This window comes from Salmo trutta, chromosome 26 (genome assembly GCF_901001165.1).
Source record: "Salmo trutta chromosome 26, fSalTru1.1, whole genome shotgun sequence".
Classification (NCBI taxonomy): Eukaryota; Metazoa; Chordata; class Actinopteri; order Salmoniformes; family Salmonidae; genus Salmo; species Salmo trutta.
In genome coordinates this window covers 15,001,326-15,016,287 of record NC_042982.1, presented here as the reverse complement: position 1 = coordinate 15,016,287, position 14,962 = coordinate 15,001,326, and the positions used below count along the sequence as shown (strand labels likewise).

At 43.7% G+C, this 14,962-nt stretch overlaps 1 protein-coding gene across 2 annotated transcripts in view; it reads right to left on the bottom strand.

The window, feature by feature from the left end:
• The window catches only part of LOC115163228 (multiple epidermal growth factor-like domains protein 6), an 84,264-nt gene continuing 69,302 nt past the window's right edge, over nucleotides 1-14,962 (bottom strand). For both annotated transcript variants that reach the window (XM_029714930.1, XM_029714931.1), the window contains 15 exons: nucleotides 14,588-14,716; nucleotides 13,347-13,475; nucleotides 12,846-12,974; nucleotides 12,476-12,604; nucleotides 11,952-12,080; nucleotides 11,507-11,635; nucleotides 10,783-10,914; nucleotides 5,511-5,639; nucleotides 5,083-5,211; nucleotides 4,125-4,253; nucleotides 3,369-3,497; nucleotides 2,971-3,099; nucleotides 2,309-2,437; nucleotides 1,862-1,990; nucleotides 1-1,308 (listed from right to left, as the gene is read on the bottom strand). In XM_029714930.1, the coding sequence (XP_029570790.1) occupies nucleotides 1,229-1,308; nucleotides 1,862-1,990; nucleotides 2,309-2,437; nucleotides 2,971-3,099; nucleotides 3,369-3,497; nucleotides 4,125-4,253; nucleotides 5,083-5,211; nucleotides 5,511-5,639; nucleotides 10,783-10,914; nucleotides 11,507-11,635; nucleotides 11,952-12,080; nucleotides 12,476-12,604; nucleotides 12,846-12,974; nucleotides 13,347-13,475; nucleotides 14,588-14,716 (1,889 nt within the window). In that variant the 3' untranslated portion in view covers nucleotides 1-1,228. The remainder of the gene's footprint in view (nucleotides 1,309-1,861; nucleotides 1,991-2,308; nucleotides 2,438-2,970; nucleotides 3,100-3,368; nucleotides 3,498-4,124; nucleotides 4,254-5,082; nucleotides 5,212-5,510; nucleotides 5,640-10,782; nucleotides 10,915-11,506; nucleotides 11,636-11,951; nucleotides 12,081-12,475; nucleotides 12,605-12,845; nucleotides 12,975-13,346; nucleotides 13,476-14,587; nucleotides 14,717-14,962) is intronic.

The following is a 14,962-nucleotide window of genomic DNA, read 5'->3' as shown; positions in this document are numbered from 1 at the left end:
TACCACATTAGCAAAAAGAGAATTTGTTAAAAATTCAAAATGTATCAAAATAGCACCATTTACATAAAGCCTGCCATCAGGCACATAGTACAGTACATGTTATGAGTGGTATGTATTGCAGTATCCTGAGGTACAGTTCAAATGCTTTGTAATATTCTAAAAACCCTTCTACATGAAAATATACTGATTACTTGGCAAAAACAGACTTCTATAGGTCATAGTGTCATTGAACTGATACACTTACAGTAACAGACAGTAACAGCAGTAATGAATTGATACATGGCTTTCCTTGATCTAATATTACAGTAAGTGATCTTATCAAACATACCACCAAAAGCAATTTCAAAATATATTAACACTTTATGACAAGCAATCAGGCAGACACTGTCAAAAGAAACCAGTAAAATGCAACACAAAATATTCTCACTGTATATGATATGAGAAAATGACAGAGTACCATTCAACGGCGAGACAGTACCAGTGGACACTTTGGGAGTGATGTTGTTCCCATGTCAGTCTGACCAATGACTCTGAGGGTAGGCCATGGGTAAGCAAGAGGTGGGTGCAGGCTTTTGTTCCAGCCCAGCTCTAACACACCTGATTCCACTAATCACCTCATCATGGTCTTTGTGAATCATGTGTGATAGCGATGGTCTGCACACACTGTGCCCCTCCAGCCCCGTAGTTGCCCACCTCTGTGTACTAGGCTGCACAAAGCTGCATTGGGGTGAGGACAGAGACGTTATGAATGTCCAGGAGGCGTTTGGCCTGTGGTTAATGACAGGCTAGACCAGTTGACTTGGGGTAGGGGTCCAGTCCTGAGACAATCAGGTAGGGAGCGTCATAGAGCTCAGGTGACATTTCCAATGTCTACCGCCCAGCAGCACATCAATGTTCCAGGTCCTTTTGTAGCCTGCTCTCTCTCTCTAACTAAACCGGCATTCTGCACCTTTCTGCAGGCTCCCAAAAAGCCAATGCACATTTCTCAACCAAATGTGCAGAATACAGGTGTAGTCATAAGAATATATTACCTTGTGTGTCTGGTCCAGACCTGAATCACCTTCTGGCTGTATACCTTTGTCCATCTGTCCAACTGTACACAGCCTTCCCATGACACCCCTGGACCCCTGATTGCATATTTAGGGCACCTTGTTCAGTGTTCAGTGTTTGAGACATCTGGCGGCGGTATTTGGGACGTCTAGTTTGGGATGTGGGGCCTCCAGCGGCGCTACGAGTGGGAGAGACCAGACGGCCTCTTCAGGGAGGGAGAGAAGCCCAACGCTGGGACCTCTGCAGTCTCTAGTAGTCCTGAAAAGAGAGAAGAGGCAGACAAAAAGACATTTGGCACCTTCTAGAAATCAAAAGCAAATGTTGTTCGCCGTTTGGGGAGTTGCTGGTGTGTTGGGTTGTTTGCTGGTCGATCTGGATGGTCTCCCATGAGCTGGGCTTGTGGAGGAAACGAAGACAGCTTCAAGCCAGACACCCCGCAGGGTGTGGATGAAAATAACTGTCAGAGGCCGGAGTGGCTATTGAGGGAGACAGGGAGACACAGAGCTGAAAGCCTGAGCTTGACACACTTACCGACGCACTATTTCATGAAAACCTGGTTCAGCTTTACAGCTCTGGTCCTGGGTGTCTGCTGTGATGGGCGGTAGGTATCACTCACTCATCAGGGCGATGTGTGCGTAATGTGTGTGTCTGTGCTTGTGTGTGTTTGCATTTGTGCTCGTGTGTGTGTGTGTGTGTGTGTGTGTGTGTGTGTGTGTGTGTGTGTGTGTGTGTGTGTGTGTGTGTGTGTGTGTGTGCACGCATGTGTGTGTGTTTGTTTGCATGCATGTGCGTTTGTTTGTGTATACAGTACCTTCTGTGCACGTGGGTCCCAGCCAGGTAACAGGACACAGGCAGCGGCCGTTACGAGAGTCACACTGGGCTTGATGGGAACACTGACACTGCAAGGAGCAGCCAGGACCAAAACGATCTCCTCCACAGTCTGATGGACAGACAGGAGTGATGGAGAGAGAGAGAAAAAGAATGACAGAAAAGAGAGGAAAGAGTGGCAGAAGAAAGACATAAAATAAGACCGACACAACAAGAAAAAGATGGAGACAGCACACAAAAAAATAAAATGGCCGATTTTAAATACAGTAAATGACAAGTTATTTTTCTATTGGGTAAAGGCATATAATACATACACAAAACAGTACAAATCAATATGTAGCAGCTGGTAAAGGCTCTCAGTTTTAAAGGCATATCTAAGACCCAGTACTGTAAGAAATAGAGCGCCGTTGCAGGGTAGAGGAGGTCGTACCTTTTTCACATCTCTGTCCAGTCTTCCCTGGGGGGCAGAGACACTGTCCCATGGCTGGATGACAGGGGGCTCTCCCGACGCAGTCACATGACTGCTGACAGCCCTCCCCAAACCTGCCAGCCTCGCACTCTGGGACAGACACACAGTGAGACACACACGTGTACTATGTGTCTCTCTTTCTCCCCTCGACAAACAGTACACTCATCACTCTTCTCCATAGCGTGTGCCCCCCCCCCACACACACACAGGTCTGTCTCTATTACTTCATTACAGAGGGTAAACTATCTGGCTGCCTTGCAGCTGCTCTGCAGTCCTCAGTGCTCTCCTGCTGGGGCTGAAGTGGGCATGAAGGCCCTCACACTGAGGAGCCCAGAGCAGGCAAGAGGCCACAGAGATGCAACAGGAATGCATTAAACAGCCTGTCTCTGCAGTGGCAGCCAGGAAACACCTGCCTCTCATCAAATAACCACATCTGCCAAAAATATGCTCGTATTCATACATGCACACACACATGCACACACAATAGAGTATGTTTGTAATATGCACACACGTATGGCTTTTCTGTTATTAAAGAGAACTGAAGTGCTGACCTTCCTGTCTCTATATGAGAACAGAGTGTGAATCAGATTGTGTGATCTTCTCCTCTGTCATCCAGTACTCACGTCTCTGACACTGGGAGCCATGGTAGCCAGGCAGACACACACACCGGCCCGTCACATGATCACATGTCTGTCCCGCCCGGCAGTCACACGGAAGGGCACAGTTCTGTCCGAAGAAGCCTGAGGGACACGCTGAGGACAGGATGACAACACAGGAAAAAGCTTTGTTGTTACTGTCTCATACAAGAGCACAACCCATCGTCACAATCAGGGGCATGTTCATTTGGCACCAAATGTTAGAAAACAGATTGAAACCATTTTTTTTGTTGAAACATTGCGTGCCTACATGAATACAACCCAGCTCTTTCATTAGAAATACAGGGCCAGGAGTTTTTCCTGGACAGGTCACATGGTGAGGAAAAACTCCTTGCCCTAACTATAATTACAAAAATCCAACGTACAGTGTTCACAAGAGTGTCCGTAGTGTCCGGCCTTGCAGCTGCAAGAGCCAGTGAAGCGGTCACATGTCCCGTTGTTCTGGCAGGGACAGTCCAGTGCACAGTCCGGTCCGTACTTCCCCTGGACACACGCTGGACAAACAGACATATGGTAGAGACATACAGTAACAACAACACAACACTCACAACCAGCATACCTTCTGTCTGTGTGTACCACTGTTGGCGGTTGGCACATTAATTGGGGAGGATGGGCTCATAGTAATGGCTGTAATGGAATAAATGCAATGGTATCAAACACATAACGTGGTTTGCATGTGTTTGATACCATTCTAGCCACTCCATTCCAGACATTATGAGCCGTCCTCCCCTCAGCTGCCTCCTGTGACTTGTAACTGATACTGCACACATAACAGTGGAATTCCCTAATATAAACATAGAGACACACTGTAAACCAGGGATATGGGAAGTTACTGTGCTCACAGTAGTAGCTCATAATAACACAAGTCTTCAATGTTTTGTCATGGCTGTTGGGTCATCGAACATTGTTTCCATGTTGTAACAAAGAGAGTAGCAAAACTTTAACTTCAACAAAGCAACTTCAAGAACAAGCAGACATGTTGACAATACTCCTACAGGATAAACTAATGTAGTACTGAACCACTATTAAACTCAGCTGACCCTTTGCCCTGCCAGGCCACTTTTAACCTAACGTTATACTGACGTTATCCTGATGTTGTGTTGATGTTATCCTGAGGTTACCTGTCTCACAGCGTGGTCCCGTCCAGCCCAGCCCACACCTGCAGCTCCCGTCCCTGGGCTCACACAGCGCTCCGTTCTGACACACACATGTGTTCCTGCACTGCAGGCCATAGCGCCCCCTAGGGCAAGCTGGAGGAACAGCAAGGCTTTAGATAGTCATCATCATCATCATCATCATCATCATCATCACAGCACTACCAAGGCCAGCATTACATGTAGTTCTGTTCTTTAGCTACCCAGCCAGCAGTGAGCCCACCACACAGTTAAACACACACACAAACAGCAACATACAAGCACACGTTTATTTAAGAAACAGTTAATTAGCGAGATGACAAAGTGGTCTCATTTGGCAGCGATATAAAAGAATAATCATGCTTCTCTGGGTAATTTAGATTGGGAAAACAATAAGCGAATCACTTCGATTCCCCTGTTTATTTATTTGTTTCCTCGCCAACGCCATCGACACGGAACATGGAAAACGAGCTACTTATAGGTCTCTGTAAACATTCAACACAGGAACACAAGCAGTGGCACGTCCACAGACGTATGGTGTTCACTAGGAGAGCAGAGCGCTTACGAACACCATCGTCTAGAATGGATGGAAACTCCCGTTTGCACTCCAGAGGAACTGCTGATAACCGTCGAGATTAGGGAAACTCAAGAACCCTACTTCTGTTCTCCAGGAAAATAAGAGCCTCTGATCATTGATACTTTTTTACTGAGGAAATGGAGAATTTGGTAACTAAATACACATTGAAAGCTAATTTGGTTGGTTGGTTGGTTGGGTTGGTGGATTCCCAGTTGCCAATCAGACTCTGTGTTCTTGATGAGTTCATAGCCTGCTATAAACATTTACTGGTGCATGACAAACAGTGACGGACTGGGACCAAAAGCTGGTCTTTACATCCTCAATGGCCCATAGACATAAGGTTAGTTATGAGGTAAAAGTAATTATTACCTTGACGGCAGGACAGCCCGATTTTGCCTGGGGCGCAGATACACCTCCCAGTCACAGGGTGGCACTGCCCTCTCTCCCCACAGGAACACAGACGGGCACAGTCCTTCCCATAGCGCCCCACCGGACAACCTGTCAGTACGAAGAAAGACATGAAGGCACCATTCAAATGATTTAAAAGTCCAGCATCTTTTCTTCCTCCCTTCCTTAAAGTAATCACAGATTAGGAATGACTCAACAAATGAAAGCGGCGTGACGGAGCCCCGGCGTTCATCTGTCTAGTCATGTCTAATCCCAACAGTCTTCAGACTGATTCCTAGCAGAACACTCTGTATATCTTTATTCTTTATAGAAGACTCTGATTCATAGTCAGAAGATGACTTGTCAAAGACTGTTCATTTTCACCCATGACAGGTATGCTGCAGACTTACCAGTGCTGCAGTCAGCTCCTAGGAAGCCAGGTGTGCACTCACAGGTCCCTGTTTTAGTGTCACAGCGACCGCCATTGTTGCACTTACATCTGGCCTTGCAGTTTGGCCCATATGATCCCTCTCGACACACTGGGGTAGGGAGAGAGAGAGAGACAGAGGCTGTTTTCACATTTTCAAGAGGTTCTCAAGAGCTATTGAATCTCGAGAGTCAATACTGTTGGGTAAACTTGAGAAATGATCATGTCTTGAGTGCTCGCCCGACAGTTGCACCCCTCCGAGAGGGGCACTGTAAACAGAATTTTCTCGTTGAACTCAACACAACACCACATACTACAGTATAAATGGTAATAGCAAATACAATGTTTTTGAAACAGCTGAAATGTATAGACATTTTTATATATTTAAAATTTGTTTTATTTAGTTTTGCACTAACAGCCTGTTACATTCTGAAATTGTCGCAGTAGTTGCCGCCTGCCAGCTGCACTGAGCCACGTAAATCTATGGAAGCCCATTTCCCCCACCATTTTCTATTACGTGTCAACTAGAACAAACATTTGACAACATATCAACAATTCATTTTACATTTACATTTTAGTCATTTAGCAGACGCTCTTATCCAGAGCGACTTACAGTAGTGAATGCATACATTTCATTTCATGCATTTTTATTCCCCCGTGGGAATCGAACCCACAATTCCCTATGTGCCTTTGGAAAATATTCACACCCCTTGACTTTTTCCACATTTTGTTTTGTGACAGCCTGAATTTAAAATGGATTAAGTTGAGAACAAAAAAAATGTCACTGGCCAACACACAATACCCCATAATGTCAAAGGAATAAGTCAATAAGTATTCAACCCTTTTGTTATGGCAAGCCTAAATAAGTTCAGGAGTAAACACTTGCTTTAAACACTTTGAGCATGGTAAAGTTATTAATTACACTTTGGATGGTGTACAAATATACCCAGGAAACCACTCTGGGATTTCACCATGAGGCCAATGGTGACTTTAAAACAGTTACAGAGTTTAATGGCTGTGATAGGAGAAAACTGAGGATGGATCAACAACATTGTAGTTACTCCACAATACTAACCTAAATGAGAGTGAAAAGGAAGCATGTACAGAATAACAATATTTGAAAACATGCAATGTGTTTGCAATTAGGCACTAAAGTAAAATTGCAAAAGATATGGCAAAGAAAGGAACTTGTCCTGAATACAAAGTGTTATGTTTGGGGCAAATCCAACACATTACCCGAGAATCAAACAGAATAGAGCATAGGCAAAATCCTAGAGGAAAACCTGGTTCAGCCTGCTTTCCAACAGACATTTGGAGACAAATTCACCTTTCAGCAGGACAATAACCTAAAACACAAGGCCAAATATACACTGGAGTTGCTTACCAAGATGACATTGAATGTTCCTGAGTGGCCTAGTTACAGTTTGACTTAAATCGGCTTAAAAATCTATGGCAAGACTTGAAAATGGCTGGCTATCAATGATCAACGACCAACTTGACAGAGCTTGAAGAATTTTTTAAATAATAATATGCAAATATTGTACAATCCAGGTGTGTAAAGCATTTAGAGACTTACCCAGAAAGACTCACAGCTGTAATCACTGCCAAAGGTGATTCAAACATGTATTGACTCCGGCGGATGAATACTTATGTAAATTAGATGTATTATTGTTTTATTTTCATCATCTTTTTAAATTTTCTAAATTTTCTTCCACTTTGACATTAGAGCAGTGGTTCTTAACCTGGGTTCGATCGAACCCCAGAGGTTCGGTGAGTCAGTCTCAGGGGTTCGGCGGAGGTCAAGACACACACCCGACTCATATGATTCGTGATGACACGCCCCGCTTGGCCATCATTGGCTGCAGGTGATCACGCAACATCGCTTGGCCTAAAATGACATGAGAGTGGCACTTGCCAAGGTGAAGCCGCGCATTTCTGAACTGGTCTCTGAAAGGCAACAGCAGAAGTCACACTGATTTGCAGTAAATATTCATTATTATGTTTTTGTTTTTGTGTGAAAATCATGTTTTAATGGTTTTGTTCTTTGAACACTGATGTTGATGCACGGTTCATTTTGTGCACCAGTAAAATATATACCTATGTTTTGAATTTTATTTTTCCAATTAAGAAGGGTTCGGTGAATGCGCATATGAAACTGGTGGGGGTCAGTACCTCCAACAAGGTTAAGAACCACTGCATTAGAGTATATTGTGTAGATCGTTGACCAAAATGACAATTAAATCAATTTTAATCCCAGTTTGTAACACAACAAAATGTGGAAAAGGTCAAGGCGTTTGAATACTTTCTGAAGGCACTGCACATTTTTATTGATTGCTACTAGGGCTGTGGCAGTCACGAAATTTCGTCAGCCGATGATTGTCAAACAAATAACTGTCGGTCTCACGGTAATTTACCGTTAATTATAATGAACACATTTAGCACCTCCTGGCTTCCACACATATTCTACAAGCCACTGATGTCTAATAGTTTAATAAATCCATGTAATATAGCCTACACCACCACAATAAATCCAATATTTATTTTAGACCGGTCTAAAATTTGATCTGGCTATGCCATATGGCTGCCGGCTTTTTAAAATTTAACTAGGCAAGTTAGTTAAGAACAAATTCTTATTTACAATGATGGCCTACCCTGGGCCAATTGTGCGCCGCACTATGGGACTCCCAATAACAGCCGGTTGTGATACAGCCTGGATTCGAACCAGGGTGTCTGTAGTGACACCTCAAACACTGAGATGCAGTGCCTTAGACCCCTGCGCCACTCCAGGCTCCACTAGTTCATTTAGCAGACAAGATTTGCTTAGAATTCCATGGCATTATTTTATATTATTTTATAGTATGAAGAATACAATTGACCAAAGCTGAATAAAATAGAAAGGATATTTTCTCCAAACGATTTGAGGGAGTGCGCACATGCGGCTATTCTGTGTTGACCGGTTAACAAAGAAATAGGTACTACTATATGCTTAATTTAGCATTACTAATGTAACTTTAGTTGTTCTACAAAAGTTGGGCTATACGTTTTGATTTTTAATACATTGTAAGGCTGCATGATGCGACTCTAATGATGATTTGAAAAAAGTTGCTTGAAAGGCATTGCTTGAAAGGCTCTGATTTGTTTTTGCGCAGGCAATACATTTAGTCAGTCTTTCATTCACAATTTGAGAAGCACTTGATAATGCTTCGAATTTCTCGGCGGCATCCCCTTTGTGTGGCCATAATGCACCCTAAAAAACCCATGCCTTTTGCAGCCCTTCTCCCTGAGTGCTGCCTGCTCAGAGGCACTTCTCACTCTCCATCACCTGATCTGGTCTTTCTCACAGGCTACAAGTGAAGAAAGACATATCACAACTGCGCGCGTTCTTATCTAATTCCGAGGTGCATATTAAAGATATTGGAAGAACTGTCCACATTTACTCTGTCAGCCAACAAGATGAGTAGGCCTAACGAACAGCAAAAGCACTAGCAAATGTCAAGCTACTATCCCCATAGTACAAAAGTTGTCCTATTATATTCTGTGGGAGAAATAAATATTACAAACAGTCTGGGACAGTTGTCGGATGCGATAGATCCCAAATTAATACAACCACTAGCATCAACAAAATGTTTTATCTCAGGCTTAAGCAACAGATCAGAACGTTTAGCTTAAAATGTTGACAAACTATTAGTTTATGTCTTCCCATTATAAGCGGAGCAATGCGTAGGCTATAAGCGTGAATGTACCATTAGCGCGAAAACACCATTATCAAAACTGACCACAAACGTGATTATGCATGTAATGCTTTTATTATAAAGGTAAAAATTATGGTGAAAATGATCTTCCCCAAACTTGAAACTCATTCAAATGCAAATCAATTTATAACATTTTTGACATACGTTTTTCTGGATATTTTTGTTGTTATTCTGTCTCTCACTATTCAAATAAACCTACCATTAAAATTATAGACTGATCATTTCTTTGTCAGTGGGCAAACGTACAAAATCAGCAGGGGATCAAATACTTTTTCCCCCACTGTATGCCTGTAAGGCTCTACACCCCTTGTAAAGTAGATTAATGTGCTTAATTTTAAGAAGTTATTTGGCCACTTTAGTTGTGATACAAACCTTATCAAAACATATAGGCCTATGGGCTAGGCTACATGAGGTGATGTCAGAGTGATTAAAGGGACAATAGAGTGCTGAGTACCAGGCAGTTAGCAGGTTTGGTAGGCTGCTAATGATCATCAGCAGCATCAGAACTTGGAGATGCCTAATTACCGTGACTAAACTGTCAATTTGTTACACTAAGGGATGGTACATTTCATGCTAACATCATGCTTACATTTGTGTTTGGAGCTCATTATCAATTATAATGTTAGCCAGCTAAATGTGCATTACCTTTCGCTAAGAGCTCGAGAGACTTCTAAACCCTCATGGGGCATTTAAACGCTGAACAATGCCTGATAGCTAGCTCTGTCTCCCAGGCTGTGTGCCACAGCCAATCGCATGCAAGAAACAACGCAGCTAACTTGGCTAGTCTTGTGAGTGAGCTAGCTAGCTAGTTGGCTAGGTAGTCTTCTTAGCTTTAATCCCACCTTGTAGCACAACAAAATGTGGAAAAAGTCAAGGGGTGTAAATACTTTCTGAAGGCACTGTATGAGTCTGGAGATTATGTCTAAGGATAACCACACAAAATGTGGTAAATGAAGATGCTTCTGAAGCTAAGAAAAATGTGTTTGCTAGTGGGAAGAGTCTGACTTTCAGGGAAATGGCAGTTAAAGACAAGGACACTGACTTTTAAATACCGATTTAGACCCAATCACCATCTCTTCAAAGTAAGTTACTGCATATTGTCCCGTTTGTAACATTCTTTATGAATTTGGCTTTTAAATTGTGTATTTCAATATAGTGGGTATGATAAACTAACAAACAAATGTATATGTATCAACTTTTTGACATTTTAATTTGTACTTTTTTAAAATACTAATATTAATTGACCAAAATACAAATGAATCACCAATCAGAGTTTACAGTTACCCCAACCATAAATTAACCCAGAGCTATTTTTAGTCTGTCCTGCACGGAGAAACGAAGAGAGAGAGAAAGTGAGAGAGAGGCAGACAGACACAGACAGACATGCTTATTCAAACTCAGTCTTTGCATAGTGCACTGCGATTCCATTGTTGAAGCCACAGAATAATTTAAAACAAAAATCTGTTCACAGCAGTAGACTACCCAACAGTAGTCACTACTTACTGAGTTCACAACGGTTGCCATAGTAACCAGGTAGACAGGTACACCTTCCAGTGACAGGGTGACACTGCTCATGGTCCCCAGAACACTGGCACATCTGGCTACAGTAAAGTCCGAACACACCTGATGGACACGCTGCAGGAGACACAAGCATGTACAATAAGGACAGGAGGAGATGGACATAGAGGTTCGCATGCGTGCGCATGCACTAAAACACTCAACATGGTGTATGTATGCTTGTACATGGATTTCCAAACCCAATCTCTATGCTGACATAATATAATGTAAGCACTCACTCACATTCAAATACCCATTCACACTCAGACAACGCTGTAGTTCACAGACTCAGATACTCACACAAGGGAAGATAAATCTATGAAACAAACATGTTTTTTCTCTCCCTCTCGCTCCCTCTCTCTCTGCTGAAACCACAGCACTTAATGAGGCAGTGTGTAGGACAGATAAGAAACGACTCCAGACTAAAGAGGCAATTACAGCGCTGTCATTATGCATGTCTGCCTTCCAAATGCCCTTATCCACCCAGGAGACAAAAACAATGTCTCTTGTTTTACTTGGCAACCCGAGTGTAATGTTTATCAGATGTCTGCTGAGTGTGTGAGGGAAAGGAGGGAGAGGGGGAGAGGAGAGGCGGGATGGTGTGGGGTGTGTGTGTAAGCATGTGTGTGTTTTAAAGAGAGGGTGGTACGTGATAGTGATGTGCTCTTACTCTCCTCACAGCCGTTCCCAGTGAGACCAGCAGGGCAGCCACATGTCCCAGTAACGTGGTGGCAGGACACCCCAGACTGACACTGGCACCGCTGGGTACAGGAAGCACCGTAGACCCCAGGCAGGCAGGCTGGGGCACACCAGACACACATTCATCACTAACTAATGTATATTCACTTTAAACAGTGACAGTTGTTGTTGTGTGTACAACTGTCTTGTTTAAATAAAGTTGAACCCTCCTTATAATGACAATTCGTGATTTAACCACAAACTGAATGTATCTATCTCAGTCCCAGGTATGTATTCAAATAAAACGGATGGATTTCAAAAGTAATGTAAAAAAAATTATATGGTAATTGAGCTCTCACAGTATAAGTGAAGAATGCATGACTTGATGTGTTGTTTCCAAAGTGGCCCTTTCTGGCCCCGGTCCAAGTCACACTCACGTTTGTCGCACCGGGCCTCTCTCCATCCTGGGTGACATTCACACCTGCCCGTCACATGGTGGCAGTTTGTCCCGTGGTCGCACTGACACCTCTGCTCACACCCTTCTCCATGGAGACCGTCTGGGCAGGCTGCAGCACAGACACATGGGTGGTGTTCAGTAGAGCACAACGTAGCAATATGTTTTACAAATGGTCTGAAAACAAAAATCTGCGATCTTATTGGACAAGTACAGGTAGGACTTTCCCATTTTATTATGTTTCAAAACATTTTCTCCCTTCAGAACATGACCCAATTGGAGGAGGAAAGAGGCATTTGAGTATATCTCAAGAGTCATTAGTGGCTTTCTTTCCTCAACTCCTTTCCTTCATCAACACTGATCTGCAAGAACAGGGTAGCAAAAATCATATCTCTACTTTGGCTTCTGACAGATTACTTTCACCTATCCAAAGAGATGAGGTAGGGACCCAGTCTAAACTATTGGGATGCACCCCTTGCATTTGGAAGCAGTGATGTCACAGGTCACCTGTCTGACAGTGCTCTCCAGTCCAGCCAGGGGGACAGCTACACCCCCCAGTCACTCTGTCACACGCCCCTCCGTTCTGACAGCTGCAGGTTTGTGTGCACCCCTCTCCATAGTGCCCCTCACCACAGTCTAGGAGAGGCAGAGAACAGAGGCCTCAGATCACACAATATATCCACCACACAATGAGCTGAATCCCAACCAGGAACCCATGTTCCTGACTCTGGCTTTCTAGTAAATCATGCAATGATGTCAATGGGAGTTTTGCACAATAATTTGATCCCAGGTTAGATTTGGACGAAGGTGAGTACAGCTATGAATGCCCTCACTCCTCTGGTTGATCTGACCTCCAGGGACAGAGGGGGGGACTCACCCAGCTCGCAGGCTGCTCCGGTCCACCCTCTGGGGCAGGAACACTGGCCAGTCACCCTGTCACAGAAGCCTCCATGCTGGCACAGACACAGCTGGGAACAGTCCTCTCCATACCTCCCAGCAGAACAGGCTGAACACAGTAACACACACACAGAAGTTTAATAAGTGGATGTCATTCTTCAATACGATTCAGACAGATAGAAATGATGATTCGGATTCAGTTAGGCTGCACTGAGTTTGTTCTAAAACAACTTACACCGACCAAACACACATACAATAAACAGTGTATTCATACACTCACCAACTGTTGTGATATTTCATCATAATTGGAATAAAATCGATAATAATCACCCATCACTGTTTTAGGGAATTTTTTACGTAAAGATATTCTGGTAGAAGATAGATTTCAGTTCCATGCAGAGCTCCTTATGTGCTGGGTTAGGTTAAGGTTAGTGTAAGGTCAGACTGGGCCCTATACTGGGTTGACCGATGAGCCACTCACCCTCTTGGCAGCTGGCTCCGGTCCATCCGGCTCCACAGCTGCAGCGGCCGCTGACGTGGTCACAGGTGGCCCCGTTCTGACACTCACAGCTCCGGCTGCAGCTCTTCCCAAAACCACCCTCAGGGCAGGCTGCCTCCCACACAGGACAGGATACACAGTCATATACTTAAATACAAGTCAGCATTTTATAGCACTCAACATGAAGTGGTCTGCTCTACACAGATATATAAATGTAGGATCTTAATTTGAGCCAGATTGCTACAGGAGAAAAAAATAAATCTTTCAAAAACAGGAAATGTGAATTATTATGTGGATTATAATTAATGGACATTTTTGTAGGGGATGATACATTTTTCATAAGGGAATGTCAAGTCTGAAATTCAAAACTTCAGAAGCCTTTTAAAACCTCAAACACACTACAAGTTTAAATGTACTGCATTGCAGGAATGTAATCCTGCAACATGGTGATCAGATTTATGTAACGGGAAATGTGGTTTAGCCAATTCCTTTTGTCATTCATTGTCTAACATATGCATAAGAATGACAAGGGATGCGATGGAGCGGTCGACTAAAGCACAAACATGTCTGCTCTATGGAGAGATATGGCTTGAATGTACTTGTCTTGTATTTCTTGCTTGAGATATGGCCAAATCCATGTATTTGTGCATTTGTATAGATCACATTTATTTTACCTATCTAAACTACTCACTAATGATCGATGTCTGAAATGAAATGACATTAAGCTAGCAAGTAGGTTTGGGCTGACTCTTGGCTTCGGGTCACCAGGACCACAAAACATGCTTTGGGGAGACCAGGCCCTCTCGAATAAGACTTGAGAATGACATAGTCTGATCTTTAAGAGGGTATTTCACTAGATCCATTAAAACGGCATGAAGACTTTGCGGAGCAGTGGATAGAGACTTTGCATGAGAGTACCGAGCGTAAAACTGATGGTCCTAAAAGAGCTTTGCCAAGTAACTCCTTTAAATGCATCGCTATAAACACGTGGATGCATTTACCCAGAATCTGACCCAATTAATGATGTACGCTGGAGGGGTATCCTATCTGCCCCCCTACACCCCTCCCACCCCTTACGCATCCCTAAAAAAGGAATTGGCAGGGTATCATTAAACAGATAATTGTACTCAAACACATGGGAGATGGTATTTAGGGAGAGAGGATGCTGTGTTGGACTGGTAGAGGCTCTCTCACACCCCGTTTTAATGATGTGGCTTCCATACCCAGAATGCAGTGTGGTCCCGACCAGCCAGGGGTGCAGAGGCAGGCTCCTGTGATGTGGTGGCAGCGGGCACCGTTCCTGCACTCGCACATCTGGCCACAGTCAAGACCGTAAAACCCGTCCGGGCACACTGCAAGCCAAGATAAAACACCCTCTGGTAAGGGCCTTCCAGCTTTACACACATACAGAGGGAAGGAAAAGGGTTAGGATGCCAACTCTCCCTCTCTCTCTTTCTGTGTCTTTCTCTGTCTCTTTCTCTTTCCCTCTCTCTTTCTCTCCCTGTCTGATCTCTCTCATCTCTGTCTTACCACCTACCAAAAAATACCATATCAAATTGCAGTACCCTGGTCTAGCTGTTCATTTGTGGAGCGTCTGC